This window comes from Colletotrichum paranaense, assembly GCF_030867605.1.
Source record: "Colletotrichum paranaense strain IMI 384185 chromosome Unknown Scaffold_1.1, whole genome shotgun sequence".
NCBI lineage: Eukaryota > Fungi > Ascomycota > Sordariomycetes > Glomerellales > Glomerellaceae > Colletotrichum > Colletotrichum paranaense.
In genome coordinates this window covers 4739210-4753592 of record NW_026848959.1, presented here as the reverse complement: position 1 = coordinate 4753592, position 14383 = coordinate 4739210, and the positions used below count along the sequence as shown (strand labels likewise).

Genomic DNA, 14383 nt, shown 5'->3' with positions numbered 1-14383 from the left:
TCTGGTGTAGATTACAAATACAATTACCCACATTTACGATGATATCTTCGTGGTCATAACATCCCAGCTGTCAGGCCTCGCCGGTTAAGGGATAGCTTAAGGGGCACGAGAAGGGGGACCAAGCAACAAAGGAGCAGCTCGGGCATATATAGAGCGCTGGTAGTACACCTCGAGGGAGGGCTAGATTTCAGTAATTCATCTTCTAGACCCTAACAGCAGTTGGCCTCTGTGAGCTTCTTCCCTGTGTCATACACTTATTGACACCAGCCCCCTTCACAGACTTGACCACAGCCAATGATAGGTATGCGGCTCAAAGCAGGTGGCAACGTGAAACGTCTCTGGGTGGTCACATTCGATGGTGTGATCTTGCTGATATGAGTATTGTACTCCGTAAGAAGTCTTGCGATATGGCCGCCTAACATTAGGCAAGCGGAAACAGATGCGCGTTGGGCGTCAAGGTACAGTGGTATTGTTTACGTCCTTGCGTCCGATGTCAGCTTGCATCGCGCCAGTCAACCCTGGACAGAGCAGACAGCAGCAGAGATTCGCCTTGCCATGGGGCGATACGCATGTGTACGTTTACATGAGCTATGCATGTACGTTTTGGAACCCAAGTGAGCTGCGAGAAACGTGCCATTCTTGGATTTCACGGCATCCAACCAAAGGGTGCACCTGTGTTCTGCTGAGTTCTAGTAGCCGTTGTTGGCCGCATGTGCGGGGCCCGCCCATCACACTGCTGATGCCAAATTTTGATACACCATAGTTTCGCTTCCACTCATATGCTCTAAGCAGTGGGCTTGCATGTTGGGCACCATTGCATTGAGCATCTATTGGCCGATGAACGAATCGCATACACCCCTGCTGTTTCCGGTGAGACATGACTCTCTTGCGTTTGACGTTGCCTACCTCATTATTTCTATGAGAGTCGAGGGAAGCTGACTACCTGGCGACAATGGTAAACACAGCGGTCGCATACCTTGGCGCAGGCCGAACATTTATTGTAATTTATAGGCTCAGATTATTCTACCTTACTTATTGAGGATCTGATGTTTTTGTTGTTTCTATCGACAATAACTTTAGTTCAGCCTGACCAAAGAGTTCGGGGCTCATCCAGCCCTAGATATTCACTATGGCACAGGATAAATGTTGGTTTGTCCTTCGGCAAACTCACTATCCCGCTCCCATATATGCGGCAAAAAACATGGCCCGTGGAAAGGCAGAGGGCCCCATACAGCTGGGTCACATCATTCCACGGCTCAAAGACATAGACCAGGTCATCAACTCTTCCGGGCCGCACCCGCTGCCCAGAGATGTGCGAATTTGGCCGACTGTCGACAAGAACTTCAACTGGACCGAAACCCGAGATTCGGAGACAAATGCCAAGACTGCGGCCAGTATCCCACTTCTTTCAGCGCCGGGCTTGTCGGCACAGGGAGACATACAGCTTGCTTTCAAGAAGACTGTCAATAACTTTGCACATTTCGACAGATTGGATAGACAAATTATTCAGCCTACAAAGACGTACATTGATCAAAGCCTAAGATCACGCCAGGTTTCAGATTACATCGAAGAACACAAATCATCGATCCTGGAGTTGTCTGCGTGGAAGCTGTACATGATATCCGGCATCATAATCGCGAGAGGAGGCAGCACAGAACGTGTTGAAAAACAGGATTCCCGGGTGAATGTGGGACCAAAAGTGTACGAAAATTATCCTTATGTTTTATTCATGACACCTGGCCTTCCTTCTACACATGATTGACTTCTTAATCCATATCAGAGCTATCTCTCGGTTAGCCACTGCGGAGGCGACAATACAGTCATCGTCGTCCAACGGCTCTTCTATAGTAGGAGAGCACGTCACAGATTTTGTGTGGGCAGTGCGTCTTACGGAGATCAAAAAGTCATTTTTGGATTCTTCTGCACAGCAGAGCATCATCACTAAAGGGGCTACATTCGGAGTAGATTCTGGAGATGTTGATGTGGAAAAGGTCATGGCGGACATAGGAGATCACAGCTTGGAAGTCGTGGAGTATGAGGTATCAGACACAGAGGAGTCTCTGCTACTTTTTATTCCCAAATAGTTCCCTACATGTAGTTATTTATGACAGATTCAATTCAGCAGAACCGGCATTCCAATTCTCGCTTACATAACCCCGAAGCCGCCGGGCTTCTGTAGTGCTCCGAATATTTTGAATTCCCATTTGCTACCTATCCAGACTACTAGTACTTCCCATGGCAGGAGCAGTTACCGTAACCATGTGAACAAATCCCTGTGGATTGAATCTCTGATTGCCTGCTTATCTCTTAGGTCCTCCAAATCGTCCCGGCGTACTACTCGTTGCCTGAGCTCCGGTGATGATATAAGATACCATGGGCATATACAATCGAAACCGAGATCGTCAATGGAAATCTCAGAGAAGACTTTCCTCATTCCCCATTGCCTTGAAAGGAACTGGAATGTTGACGAATATTCGACGCGATCTGACTGCCGTGAGAAATCTAGCAGACTCGCCGCAAAGCCGGATGCAATGGCTGTGGAGAAGGATGTGCCTTTGCCAAGCTTGCCGCTAGCTAGTTTAATATCCTCTCCTAGAATAGCAAAGTTGCGGCTCTTTTCTAGTTTTCTTGGGTTGATAGATCTGGAGTTCTTGAGACCTGCGTCAGTGGAGAACATGCAGAACACATCTGGACTGTATCGAGCCGGGTAAGCTATATCGTCAGCGTGGCTTTCGTTTGCGGCAGCTGCGAAGACCAATTTCCCCTGCTTTGATGCCTTGGCGATAGCTTCTTGCAGCTCAAATCCTTGCACGCTTTGGAAACCCATGGCAATGCAGATGATGTCAACCTTCATCTGCAATGCCCAGTCGATTGCCTAAATGGGGAGGTGGGCATGTCAGCCTGATCGGGCTTTTATTATGCCTTTTGATACGAAGGCCAGGCAAGTGACTTACTCGGGCCACTAGACAATCGGCTTTGATTGTCTCATTCCTCTCCGGAGTCGATAATACTCTTGCCACAAATATCTCTGCGGGTTCATAGACTCTGTAAATCAAATCTACAATTGCTGTGCCGTGACCTGTGTCGTCCATTTTCATCCCATCGTCGCCATCGATAAAGTCTTTGTAACCGAGAACTTCTTCAGCATTGGAATCGTCATTGTCAATTCCAGTATCAATAACCGCAATTCGAGTCTTCTGACTTTGAGTCTGGGTACTAATTTCAAGCACATCGTTGACTTTTTCCAATCGTGAGAACCAGGTATTTACCGACGCGATTCGCGTGCTATCATTTTCAGACTCAGCTACGTGACGCAAAGTTGTTAGTTGGAGGAGATTGCCTACCTGTCGAATGTTTCACCTCGATTTTCCGCATGTTCAAGACTCGTGGACTGAGCGTGAAGTCGTTTTTCTGACTCAATCAATCGAAACTCTGCCTTCTTCGAAAGCAGAGGGATCGTATTTTGGCAGCTCTCTGAGTTCCATTCGACTTTTTGATACGGTATCCTCTTGAAGCTGTTTGCAAGTTCCTCGAATGGTTGCACAATTTCCCTCCATATCCAGGTTCTATGAAGAATAGGATCTAGACCTGGGTCTGCTGACCTACAGAATGCAAGACAGGACAAAATGACATCTTCTAAAGGCTCAGGGTACCATCGACAGACTTCGTCTTTAGTTCTCCTCAGTTCATATAGCAAATCAAAATCGTCTGCATGAGCTTCCAATCGAACTCTCTCGCCTCCCATGATTTCCATCACGACCTGGAGGAAGGATAAAACGTTTGCTCTTTCGTTGTTCAGACCTGCCTGAGTTTGCTGATTCCCAGAACCGAACTCATTCCCAGTAATAGATCTAGAAAGATAAGGATGATCAAGCTGCTGAATAGCGTTTGGTGAATCAAGGGGGTCATGGAGGAAATAGATGTTGTCGACCGACCACCTGTGTCCGAGCCAAGTCTCGCTCGACAAATGCATGAGAGCCAAAGAAAGATTCAAACACATTGTTGCTCTGTTCACTGGGAGAATCTGGGCACCATAATACCGAGAGAAAATTTTCCGATCGATCAAGTGTCCGAGTGCGATCGCTGGCTGGGTCGTTCGCCGATCTTCGTTCCGGGTGCCGCTTAAGACGGGAGTGTTGTCAGATAATTGGTAAAGAGTCATGCTTAAGCCTTCTCTATAGCTTGCACAGCTTGCCAGAAGGGAGCATAGATCTGGCTCGTAACTGGAGATGCGGCTGACACTTTTGTCGCTAACGAGATTCAGTCTGAATATAGGTACTTGCGTATTCCCTGATATTGACGACCGCCTTGCACGTACCTTTGCAACAGGCATTGAGCTACATGCCAACTGGACGATCCGTTACCAATTTGGTAAGAAAGGAACAAACTCAAGTGACGAGCGTCAGAGGGGTTGGGTTTGTTTTCATGTAGTGGAAAACCATCGAGGCAGATGCGGGCGACGTGTTTCCTGGCACAACATGCGGATTGATTGACTAGCGCCCAGTAGAGCTTCTCGGAGATACCCACCAAACACATCTCTACATGATGTGACTTCTTCAATCGTTGGTGACTCGTTGTGAAAGGCAGGCGTCGAATGCGCCTTTGACGCCGGATGTCGTTATCAGTCGGTATTGTCGTCACTCTCGACCCCTCGTCCATTTGAGATGTTCCAAAATTGTTTTGAGCTTTCGATGACATACTGAAGTTTACCCAGCTGTCGTCATCTTCCTCATTGTTGCTAGAGCCAGATGTAGATCTTGACTGGGAGCCACCAGAGGATACTCCATACCAAGACTCAAGATCCGTATCGATTGATGCGATGATACTTTTGGTCTTTGAGAGTAACTTTGAAGGGCTCCAATGAATCGACTCCGGATGCATGTTAACAGTCATTCCGACTTTGATGCTATCCAGAATTTTGATGTATAATTGTTCAAGACCAGATCTCTCAACTAGTTGCGCGTGAAGATTGTAATTGATGAGGTTCACAACAAGACAGTTTCAGACCTCTGCCTTGCAAAGGCCAACAGATGGACATAGAAAGACTACCTGTGGTCTTGCAGAACTGGCCGGTCTTCCAGTCAGACAAAGTTGTGCCGGACGGTGACGAAAACGAGCTGGAACGCGTGTCGGCCTAAGGTACATGGACAGTTTCGTACTTGAGTACGTAGGATTGGGCATTCATGCAGATGACGGCCAAGACACAGACATGCATAGCTGCAGGTCACAGCATAATGTAAGTAACTTGCCATCGCCATTAGTCAGATCAGACCCTTTTCAGTGGTTCACGTCCACTCATTGGACGGTCTGAGAAGATATGCAGCATCCTGGATCACAGAGAACGTGAAGCAGCGAACAATGCTGCAGCGATGACCGCTTATATCCCGGCGGTGAGCTCATTTCCATGGCACCATGCTCTGGGCAACACCTGGGCTGAGCTTTGCCAACACAACCAAGGGAGAATATATTCCTCTCTTATTCATTGCAGTAAGCATGGAGCACCTTCAAATGAATGAAATCTATGAAGCAACCATCCGCTGCGATGAGGCGTTTGATTACTCAATATCCAAGATTCAGAGCGGCCAACATGCACTGCAAGAGTTTCAACAACGCCTTTGGGCCTGGGCTACCAATGCTGGCGCTCTTGCTGAGCCTTGCCTATCCCTGGATGCACGCCTGCTCAGTCACGCAAAACTCAGAAACATGATTTTGACTCTCTTGGATCTGATACAAGACAACCTGCAAGCCGGTATGCATCGTATGGTTTCAATTGCATGCTGAGTACAATGGCCCGTTGATTCCATCACTGACAAGAGCATACAGCCGTCGATTTTGATAGCAACCTGTCTTCTGAAGGGGCTTCAAGTTCTTCAGCTACTGAAGAAGTTCCATATTTTACTCATTCAATCGACATGGATTCTCAGGTTCAGAGTGTGGAGCATTTGAAATACGCATTCCAGGGGCTTGAGGCTGCCATTCAACGGCTTGACTTGGTTGCTTCTTTGATCGACCATTCATCTCGGAAAGGACGCCAGAGACGTCTTGAAGCACTGAACCAAAACACAGTCGCAGATCCTAGTGTGAGTTTCATTACAGATGTCAGCCAGTTCGAATCTCTTTCCAGGGCTATTATTAGCCATCTTTGGCCGGGAATTAGTGGACAAGTCGTCATGAAGCTCGCCAGATCCGTGTTGTATCGCAAGCAACGTATTACGTATATGAAGTATCGGAAACAGGCCCGTCAAGATCCTCATCTTCACGAGGCCAAAGTACAGACTGAAAGACCCCACATGTTGAATGTGCGGTCAGCGGCAGATGGATCTCAGCAACAGCTATATCCAGACTTGCGCTTAAAGCCTTCGATGCAGGCAAGGCAAGTACCAAGCGAATGGTTGCGGCCGACAACAATGGATGGCGAGTCCTTTGCCAGAGGTCAATTGAGCTTATTTGGGCCCTCTTCTGACTCTAGAAAGACTTACTCAGTCTGGACAAAGGCCATTGTTTACCCCAAAGCACCAGAGTCCAGTTCCACGTCGGGTTCAGAGACTGTGACTGGACACGCTCCATGCCCTTTTTGCCACAACCTGTTCCCCTATCAACGGTATAAGGACTCAAAGTGGTGGAGGTAATTATATTCCGGCACTTTATGAAGTGTTTGACATCTCTAATAAGCTGATCTACGATACAGAAATCACGTGGATCATGATTTACAGCCCTATGTCTGCGTCTCAGACGAATGTTCACAGCCGGCAATGACTTTTTCGAATCACAGTAATTGGGTTCAACATATGAACAGTGGTCACGGTCCTGGTTGGATTGTAGACCTTCAAGCCATATCGTACGAAGGGGCCTCAGAAGGTGTCCAAAAAGGCAAAGATACACCTTCATGTCCCATGTGTCTCTACGATCCATCAGAAACGATTAGAAGCAACGCCGGAGACGATACCGGACCTCTAGAACTCAAAGGCACAGGAAGGACTCCTCTAATCCATTTCAGAAAACACGAACAGACGTTAGGTGGCCAGTCAATGGATCCAAATCGACCTCATCCCAGAAGGCATTTGCCAAAAGCAGCTAACACGAACTTGTCTCGTCATATCGCCGAACATCTGAAGATGCTATGCTTCCGAATGCTCAGTATAGATACGAACTTGTCTCAGGAGGTAGATGACTCACTTGAGTCGGGGACATCTTCGAACGGAATGAAAGACAGTCAAACCATTACCCAAATAACGTTACCCAATGGTATGGACAGCGAAATGGGAAAGATTTCTCTGAATTTCGAAGAGACCAACGACGCTATTCCACCTGAAGTAGCGCTCAATACTATTCACCAGAGAGGAGCGAAAATTTCAAAATCTAACTCACAATCCATCGATGCTGAGGAGAAAACAGAAAAAGATGTATTTGGGAAGACTGAGAACGCCGCTTTGCCACCATTCGAGGTGGGCAGTGCAAAATTAGTGTCAGAACAAAACCGAATGACAATTGACATGCTATCCACGGAAACGCCGCGCAAAATTGAACCCGCGCCCCTAAAAGAGGCATTAATCATGGCTTGCGAGACTGATGCGCTTAATGGTGTTCGCCAATACCTCCCACGACATTTTTTGGAGAACATCATCACACGGGAAAGCGTTCGGGCAGCATTTAAAAAATCGACCAAAGCCCGGAATTTCTGGTCTTTTTCAACCAAAGGGGTAGTGGACATCGTTTTATCAAACAATGTGAAAATGTTGTTCGTGATACTTCTGTATCTAGACATTCCTTGGGACATTGACAGGCTACATAAAGCCGGTTTCACTGATCTAGATATGCCTTTTACATGGAAGAGACCTGGTCCAAACGGTGGGGGATGTCTGAGATCCGGGCTCAGCTCTGACAAGACCTTTACTCCGCCTAAGCACTGGGGATACCACTTGGTGGAAAGCTTCGTCAACAGACAATGGATGGTGATGGCACCCGTCTTCGGCAGGTCGGGGGAGTACTTGGAACTTCACCCTCTCTGCCCATTGCCCCTCATTAAAGTGGACGCAATCATTCACAGTATGCGGAATGTGCTCTACAGGGCAGAGATACAATCCTCTCATGTTACAGGACTCAAGGTGCGAGAATTTCTATGTTGTAGATTCTTATTCAACGCTAACTTGTTGGGCCGATCAGGTACAATCTCCTTCCATAGTTGTTGCAATCAAGGAGTTCAGATACCGAGTGGGCTTTGATCAAGAACGGTCGAATCTCAGTGCTCTTCGCAGGGTTTCCGGCTCCAAACACATCGTGCAGAATCTTGCAGCATTCTCGCAAGGGGACAGAGATTTCATCATTTCTCCTTGGGCCGATGGAGGGAGCCTAGACAACTTCTGGCAAGTCCACGATGAGGTAGATAGGGAGTCTAAACTTGCTCTTTGGAGCCTGGATCAAATGCTGGGTCTTGTGAGGGCACTCTATGCCCTCCATGCAGAGCTTGCAGATGCCGGTAATTGCAGGCGCGATGACCTGAAGCCCGGAAATATTCTATATTTCACAGTTGGCACAGCAAAAGGTGATATGGGTATCCTGAAGATCACCGACTTTGGCATCTCACGTTTCCATCAAGAGGCAACTTTTGATAGGCTGAATAAGCCGACAACCACCGGTGCAACATCTCCTTCCTACGAAGCCCCTGAAGCTGTAACATCGAAGGCTGCAAGGTCCCGCAGATACGACGTTTGGTCAATTGGATGCATATTTTTGGAGTTCGTCATATGGCTTGTACAAGATTGGGATGCCGTTCAAAGCTTCGCCAACGCGAGGAAGTCCACCTCGGCGCATGCAGGTGGCGCAACACCATCACACTTTTACAAAATCGACAATGACTATGCTGTGGTACATCCAGAGGTCTTCAAGATCATCGAAAACCTGGGACGAATACCACAAAGTGCTCCCAACACTGCACTTGGGAAGCTTCTGAGGATTGTCAAGGAAGATCTCATCAAGATCAACCCTGCTGACCGGATTGATGCCAAGGGGCTTTGCAATCAGCTCGAAGTAGTTGTGTCGAGAGCCAAGTCTGATCCTGTGTATCTGTGGGACTCTAGGTATTGACATGTCGGGGAATGAACCTAGGAGGCAACGAGGTTCTGGAAATACACGGACGACCTTGGCGTTGTTTGTTCTCGTTGATTACGTTCTGAATTTCTTTTCTCGTCCCAGCGGCTTTCTTCCTCTTTGTCTGGCTATATTGCCTTTTTCTAAGCCCAGAGGCATTTTGTCTGCCTCACAACGAATATCTTGTTATTTTCGCGATCTTGGACCTGTCTTTTCTTTTCCTTCTTAATTTCCTCTCTTTGAATAATCCAAGATGAATCAATAATGAGACATCTTGAGCTACATAGGATATCTTAGTATTACTCACTTACGACTTACGGCTTTCAAACCCTTGAGCCTTACCATGCATGCCTAAGTCGAAATTTCATCTACTAACAATTGCGATACTGATTCAGCGCCTGAGATGGCTTCAATAAGACAAAGATTACTTCATTCCCTGAGTGCAGAACCACGTCATTGACGTCTAATGATCTACCCAGCCCTGCAGTAAATGGATCCCTTGGCTAGCTTACCTTTCATTCTGCAGACGCATGAGACGCGTTATACATAAACCAACGTTTGTCAATGTAGCAATCCTCGGATGTTGTACGAACATCAGATTCTCTGCAACCAACGTAGCAAACTGTGCAGGGCAAGTTTCGGCCTCGGAGAGGCGAAGACCACAGCTTTGAGTATCGTGTATGTTAAGAAGGGGCTCTGTAACAGCGGAATGATAAGTGAGAAGATAGGAGATACTCAACTCTTCTCACTCAGTTCCAAGTCGTCTATGTTTTGGAGTAAGATCTAACTTCGGAGGACTTAGGCGTTGTGGTCGAGTGAGAGTTTGAGAGAGGTGCTTTTCTGGCCAATTGCAAAGCATTTGGGAAGCATTCTGATCCCGCTTAGCTAAACCGGGGACTGGGACGACAAACAGAGGCATCCTTGCGATTTGGGTTGTCGTTAGAGAAAGAGCACAGCGCGTATTTAGAGCATAATGTGGGTTTTGTGCACGGATCAAGGATACGCTGTGATTTACCGGTAACGCGGCCGTTTAGCTTTGGTAGCACTGGCAGCGTAGCCCACCTCTGAGCGTCAGATTAGCCATAAGCGACCGAAGATCATGAATCGTGAAACCTAGTGTTTGCGATTTCCATAAGAGGTTCTTGTTAAGCTCAAATAGGCGTTACGCGTCTGCGTCTGCTTATGTCCATGCTGGGCGGGTTTGACTGCTAGGGCTGAAACTGATGTTCGGGGTTGTAGTGGGTGTTACTGGATGATAAGGTGCTGGGCGGTGCGAGGTGGTACTGGATGGCATTCTCGTGGTTTATCAGATGGGGCGTGCAAGGTGTCATCTGATGATTCTCTGTCAAAACTCTGTCGGGAAGTGGAGTTAATATTCATGGGTTAAGGAGAGTTTTTTTTGGAGGGGAAATTAGCAGGGCGATTTGGATGGTACTATCGTGGCTCGATGAAGGAAGGGATGGCGGTGTTACGATAGGCCATTCTTGGTCTGGACTCTTGGCCGGGTTAATTATGAGCTGGATGAGACGTGTATGAGTGTGGTGAAATCTAAAGTGAGTTTACCTAGTGCCTGACATGACGCGTCTTGGGCTGTAGGGATAGGTTCATAGCCTCATACTACTCGTATCTACACTATGGAGTACTGGTACAGATCTGTCTTCATAGGAACAGCGAATGGAATATAGCCATGGGTATTGAATCTATTGTGATGATTGATCGACTCGTTAATCGAGAGGAGTAGTCCCGAAAAGAGGAGCAAAAGGGGTGATTTGAATGTTGGATCGCCGCAGGCAAGTGGGCCCGGTATCATCTGGGAGGCCCCTTTTGCAATTAATTTCTGCATACTACATACCGGTGGTAAGTATCCGTACCAGTATGGAGTATCTGGATGAATAGAAAAGACAAAAGAGGGAAAAAGTCGCCAATGACAGGACTTGGCACTGCGTGGGAGGTGAGCTCAGGTGAAGAGTCGCCTTCACCTTCCTCACCGGGATGTTGCGTAAAAAAGGGCAGGAGCGCAGGCCGCAGGCTGCAGACCGCAGACCGGCCACGGGTCCGCCTTCCTCTCCCCCGGGGAGGTTCCCCTGACCCTTGATCCTTTACCTTAATTTTCCCCCCTCCACCTTTTCACCTTTTTACCCTTTCACCCTTCCCTTCCACACCTTGTTCCTTGGTTAAATTTCCCCTCCACACCACACACACCCACCACCCACGTCCACCACGTCCACCGTCAGTCCACACCTTTTCACTACCACCACTGCCACCACCAATGGCACACCCAAAAAGATGATGGAATCTGCCGGCAGCGCCTTTTAAGTGGATTACAAATCGATTGTTGGCTGCAGCCCAGCGACACCCACAGCTCACTCAGCAATTCACCACTCATTTTCACCCACTCACTCAGTCACGCTGGATGAAGTCTGAACTCACTGCCCATCGGTCACTTGCGCATCCGACCTCCGACCTCTGGTGCTTCTTTTTTTCCCGTTTCTGTATCAGTATTCGTAATCCGTACGAAATACGCGCACGCGCAGTTGACTGACTGACTGGAGACGGGGCCAGCGACCGACACCAAAGGACGCTCACGAGCTCACCATCTTTGAATGAGAGCGCCCATCTGATACCCCCCGTCTATTCATCCCTTTCAGCCTTTCAGCATTTCAAATCATCGCTTGTTGCATGCGCGAAAGCAGCAACCACCGTAGCCCATCATGTTTTCACGCAACAAGGACCTCTCCCACATGTCATCCTTCTCCAACATCCGCTCGCGCTTTAAAAACAGCATGTCGTCCTCGGCCAAGATCCGCAGTTCCGAGGGCTGCTGGACCTGTCGCCTGCGCCGCAAAAAGTGCGACGAGGCTCGGCCCGTCTGCGAGGGGTGCGCCCAGCTCGAGATCAACTGCTTCTACAGCGAGACGAAGCCCGACTGGATGGACGGTGGCGAACGACAAAAGGAAATGGCCGACCAGCTCAAGAAGCAGGTCAAGATCCAGGCCAACAACCGTCGCGAGCGAAAGTATCTGCAGGGCCTCGACGTCGAGGGAGGCGGAGTTAGCGGCGGAGGAGGAGGAGGCGGGCGCGGATCCGAGGATGGCGATCATGTTCCTCCCGTCCCGGCCCTGAGTGCCGACGACGGCTCATCAAAGGCCAACGACTCCAACAGCCCGTCCACCGTGAACGACACCCCCGGCGACTCATCCTCTAGTCCGCCCTTCCAGATGAACTCGGTGAAATCGTCCATTCATGAAATCGTACCCGGCGCATCACCGAATCAGATGCGGCAGCACACACCGGAATGGATCAACCACTCCAGCCCAGTATCCGCGGCACATCACCAACACCAGCAACAACAACAATATCAGCAACATCAACATCAGCAACAACACCAAAAACCCCAGCCCGACTTCGCCACCGGCACCGGAATGGGCACCTCCTCCTCCACCTCTGTCCAACAAAACTCATCCCCGCCCTTCGCCGACGACTCCAACCTGGGCTTCATCATGATCTACCTCGACTACGTCTTCCCCTTCCTCTTCCCCTTCTACAAGCCGGCCCTGCTCGAAGGCGGCCGCGGCTGGCTTCTCAACGTCCTCAACCACAACAAGGCTCTCTACCATACCGCCCTCAGCCTCTCCTCCCACTTCTTCGGCGTCGTCCTCGACAGCGCCCAAGTCGAGCACGCTCCTTGCCGCATGAAGTCCGTCAACAGCCTTCGCCACCAGATGCATCTCGCCCTCCGCGAGCTCCGAGCCGACATGACCCGCATCAACGAGCCCGGCCCCAACGGTGTGCCCCGCGACCCCCTGGATCAACTCCAGCAAAGCTGCCGCGTTCTCGAGAGCATCGTCCAGCTCCTCATCTTTGACGTGACCCTCGCCACATCGGACCACTGGCACATGCACCTCGACGCCGCAACCATCATCTTCCAACAGATCCTCCCCCAACCAGATCGCTGGGACCCGACGATGAACACCATGGTCATCCCTCTCCTCCAAGGCGTCCACTTCCCCCCGGGCTCCCACAAGCCATGGTCCTCCGACCAAGCCGCCCTCCGCTTCTTCACCGCGTCCCTCCTCTACTTTGACATCATCTCCGCCACCGCCCTCGAGCGCCCGCCTCGCCTCCAGCGCTACCACCGCCACCTCCTCTCCCCGCGGAAAGAACCCTCCACCGCCTGCGCCGAAGTCGAGCCCCGGCTGCGCCTCGAGGAGTATTTCGGCTGCCAATCCTGGGTCCTCCAAATCATTGGCGAGATCGCCTCCCTCGACGCCTGGAAAAAGGAAAATCGCCGCGCGGGATCCCTCTCCATGACGCACCTCGTCTCCCGCGCCGGATGTCTCGAGCTCGCCCTCCGCGAGGGAATAGCATGCCTCGACAACGCCTGCCCGCAGCTCATGGGCTCCCCCAACTGCGCTGATGAAATGGCCTGCCGCGCGAGCTCCTGCTCTCCCATGGACGCCGACAGTGCACCATCTCCGCCGCCGCACCCTACCCACGTCGACACCACCAAACTCCCGCCCGATCCGCTGACGCTCTACCAGTCTCAACAAAACCGCGACGCGACAGACGCAGCCCGCATCCACACCAAAATCTGGGCCTACGCAGCGCTAACCTACCTCTCGACCGTCGTGTCCGGGTGGCAGCCCTCCTGTCCCGAGACAGCCTCCAGCGTGGCCATCACCATCGACCTGCTCAACTCGCTCCACAGCCCCGTCTGCCTGCGCACTGTCGTCTGGCCCTTTTGCGTCATCGGATGCCTGGCGGACCCGTGCCAGGAGCACATGTTCCGCGAAATGGTGAGCAAGATGGGTGCGCTCGAGGTGTTTGGGTCGATCAAAGCTGCGCTGGGCGTCATGGAGAACGTGTGGGCAAAGAGGGAGACTATCGACGAGAGTTGGGATATTACAGCCTGCTTCAAGGTGCTGGGGCACGCTGTACTCTTGACTTGAGAGGCCTGGATGTTCTTAAACCTTGAACTCTTGGTTCGGTTTACGATTCTGCTGGAACAGTGCGCGCTTTTTGGATATCAGTGTTTGAACGACTAATCACAGGGTAAACCGGTCTCACTGCCATGGATTTTCGATCACACGATATAACCAAAGAAAGTAACTTGACATTTCCCAGTTATTTTTCTTTTATTATCAGTGGTCCCAACCCGAAAGAAAACGCCATTATGTTTTTGCTTTTTTCCCCAAAACAGCAGAAAGAGACCGAATCTATCCAGTAGACATTACCCTCGTCGACCGAAGCGACGTCATTCCAGCAAAACCGTCCAAAAGACCCAAGCCGTGGAACA

General features: G+C 50.0%; 4 protein-coding genes across 4 annotated transcripts; 3 read left to right on the top strand and 1 right to left on the bottom strand.

Moving 5' to 3' along the window:
* Positions 1–1129: 1129 nt before the first annotated feature.
* CPAR01_01643 (uncharacterized protein) lies at positions 1130–2084 on the top strand (the record flags this gene model as incomplete). The annotated part of the gene is made up of 2 exons (XM_060485932.1): positions 1130–1701; positions 1781–2084. The coding sequence occupies 2 exons, from the start codon at positions 1130–1132 to the stop codon at positions 2082–2084; spliced, it is 876 nt and encodes a 291-aa protein (XP_060356789.1).
* A 164-nt stretch (positions 2085–2248) lies between these two features.
* Positions 2249–4992, bottom strand: CPAR01_01642 (extracellular alkaline serine protease; the record flags this gene model as incomplete). The annotated part of the gene is made up of 4 exons (XM_060485931.1): positions 2249–2875; positions 2955–3285; positions 3345–4265; positions 4319–4992. Coding segments are annotated over 4 exons (2553 nt in total), but the record flags the coding sequence as incomplete, so codon positions are not given.
* A 420-nt stretch (positions 4993–5412) lies between these two features.
* Positions 5413–9084, top strand: CPAR01_01641 (protein kinase domain-containing protein; the record flags this gene model as incomplete). The annotated part of the gene is made up of 4 exons (XM_060485930.1): positions 5413–5749; positions 5824–6625; positions 6689–8105; positions 8164–9084. 4 exons carry the CDS (start codon positions 5413–5415, stop codon positions 9082–9084), a joined length of 3477 nt encoding a protein of 1158 aa, XP_060356787.1.
* Positions 9085–11798: 2714 nt separating this feature from the next.
* CPAR01_01640 (uncharacterized protein) lies at positions 11799–14036 on the top strand (the record flags this gene model as incomplete). The annotated part of the gene is made up of 1 exon (XM_060485929.1): positions 11799–14036. One exon carries the CDS (start codon positions 11799–11801, stop codon positions 14034–14036), a length of 2238 nt encoding a protein of 745 aa, XP_060356786.1.
* Positions 14037–14383: the final 347 nt, after the last annotated feature.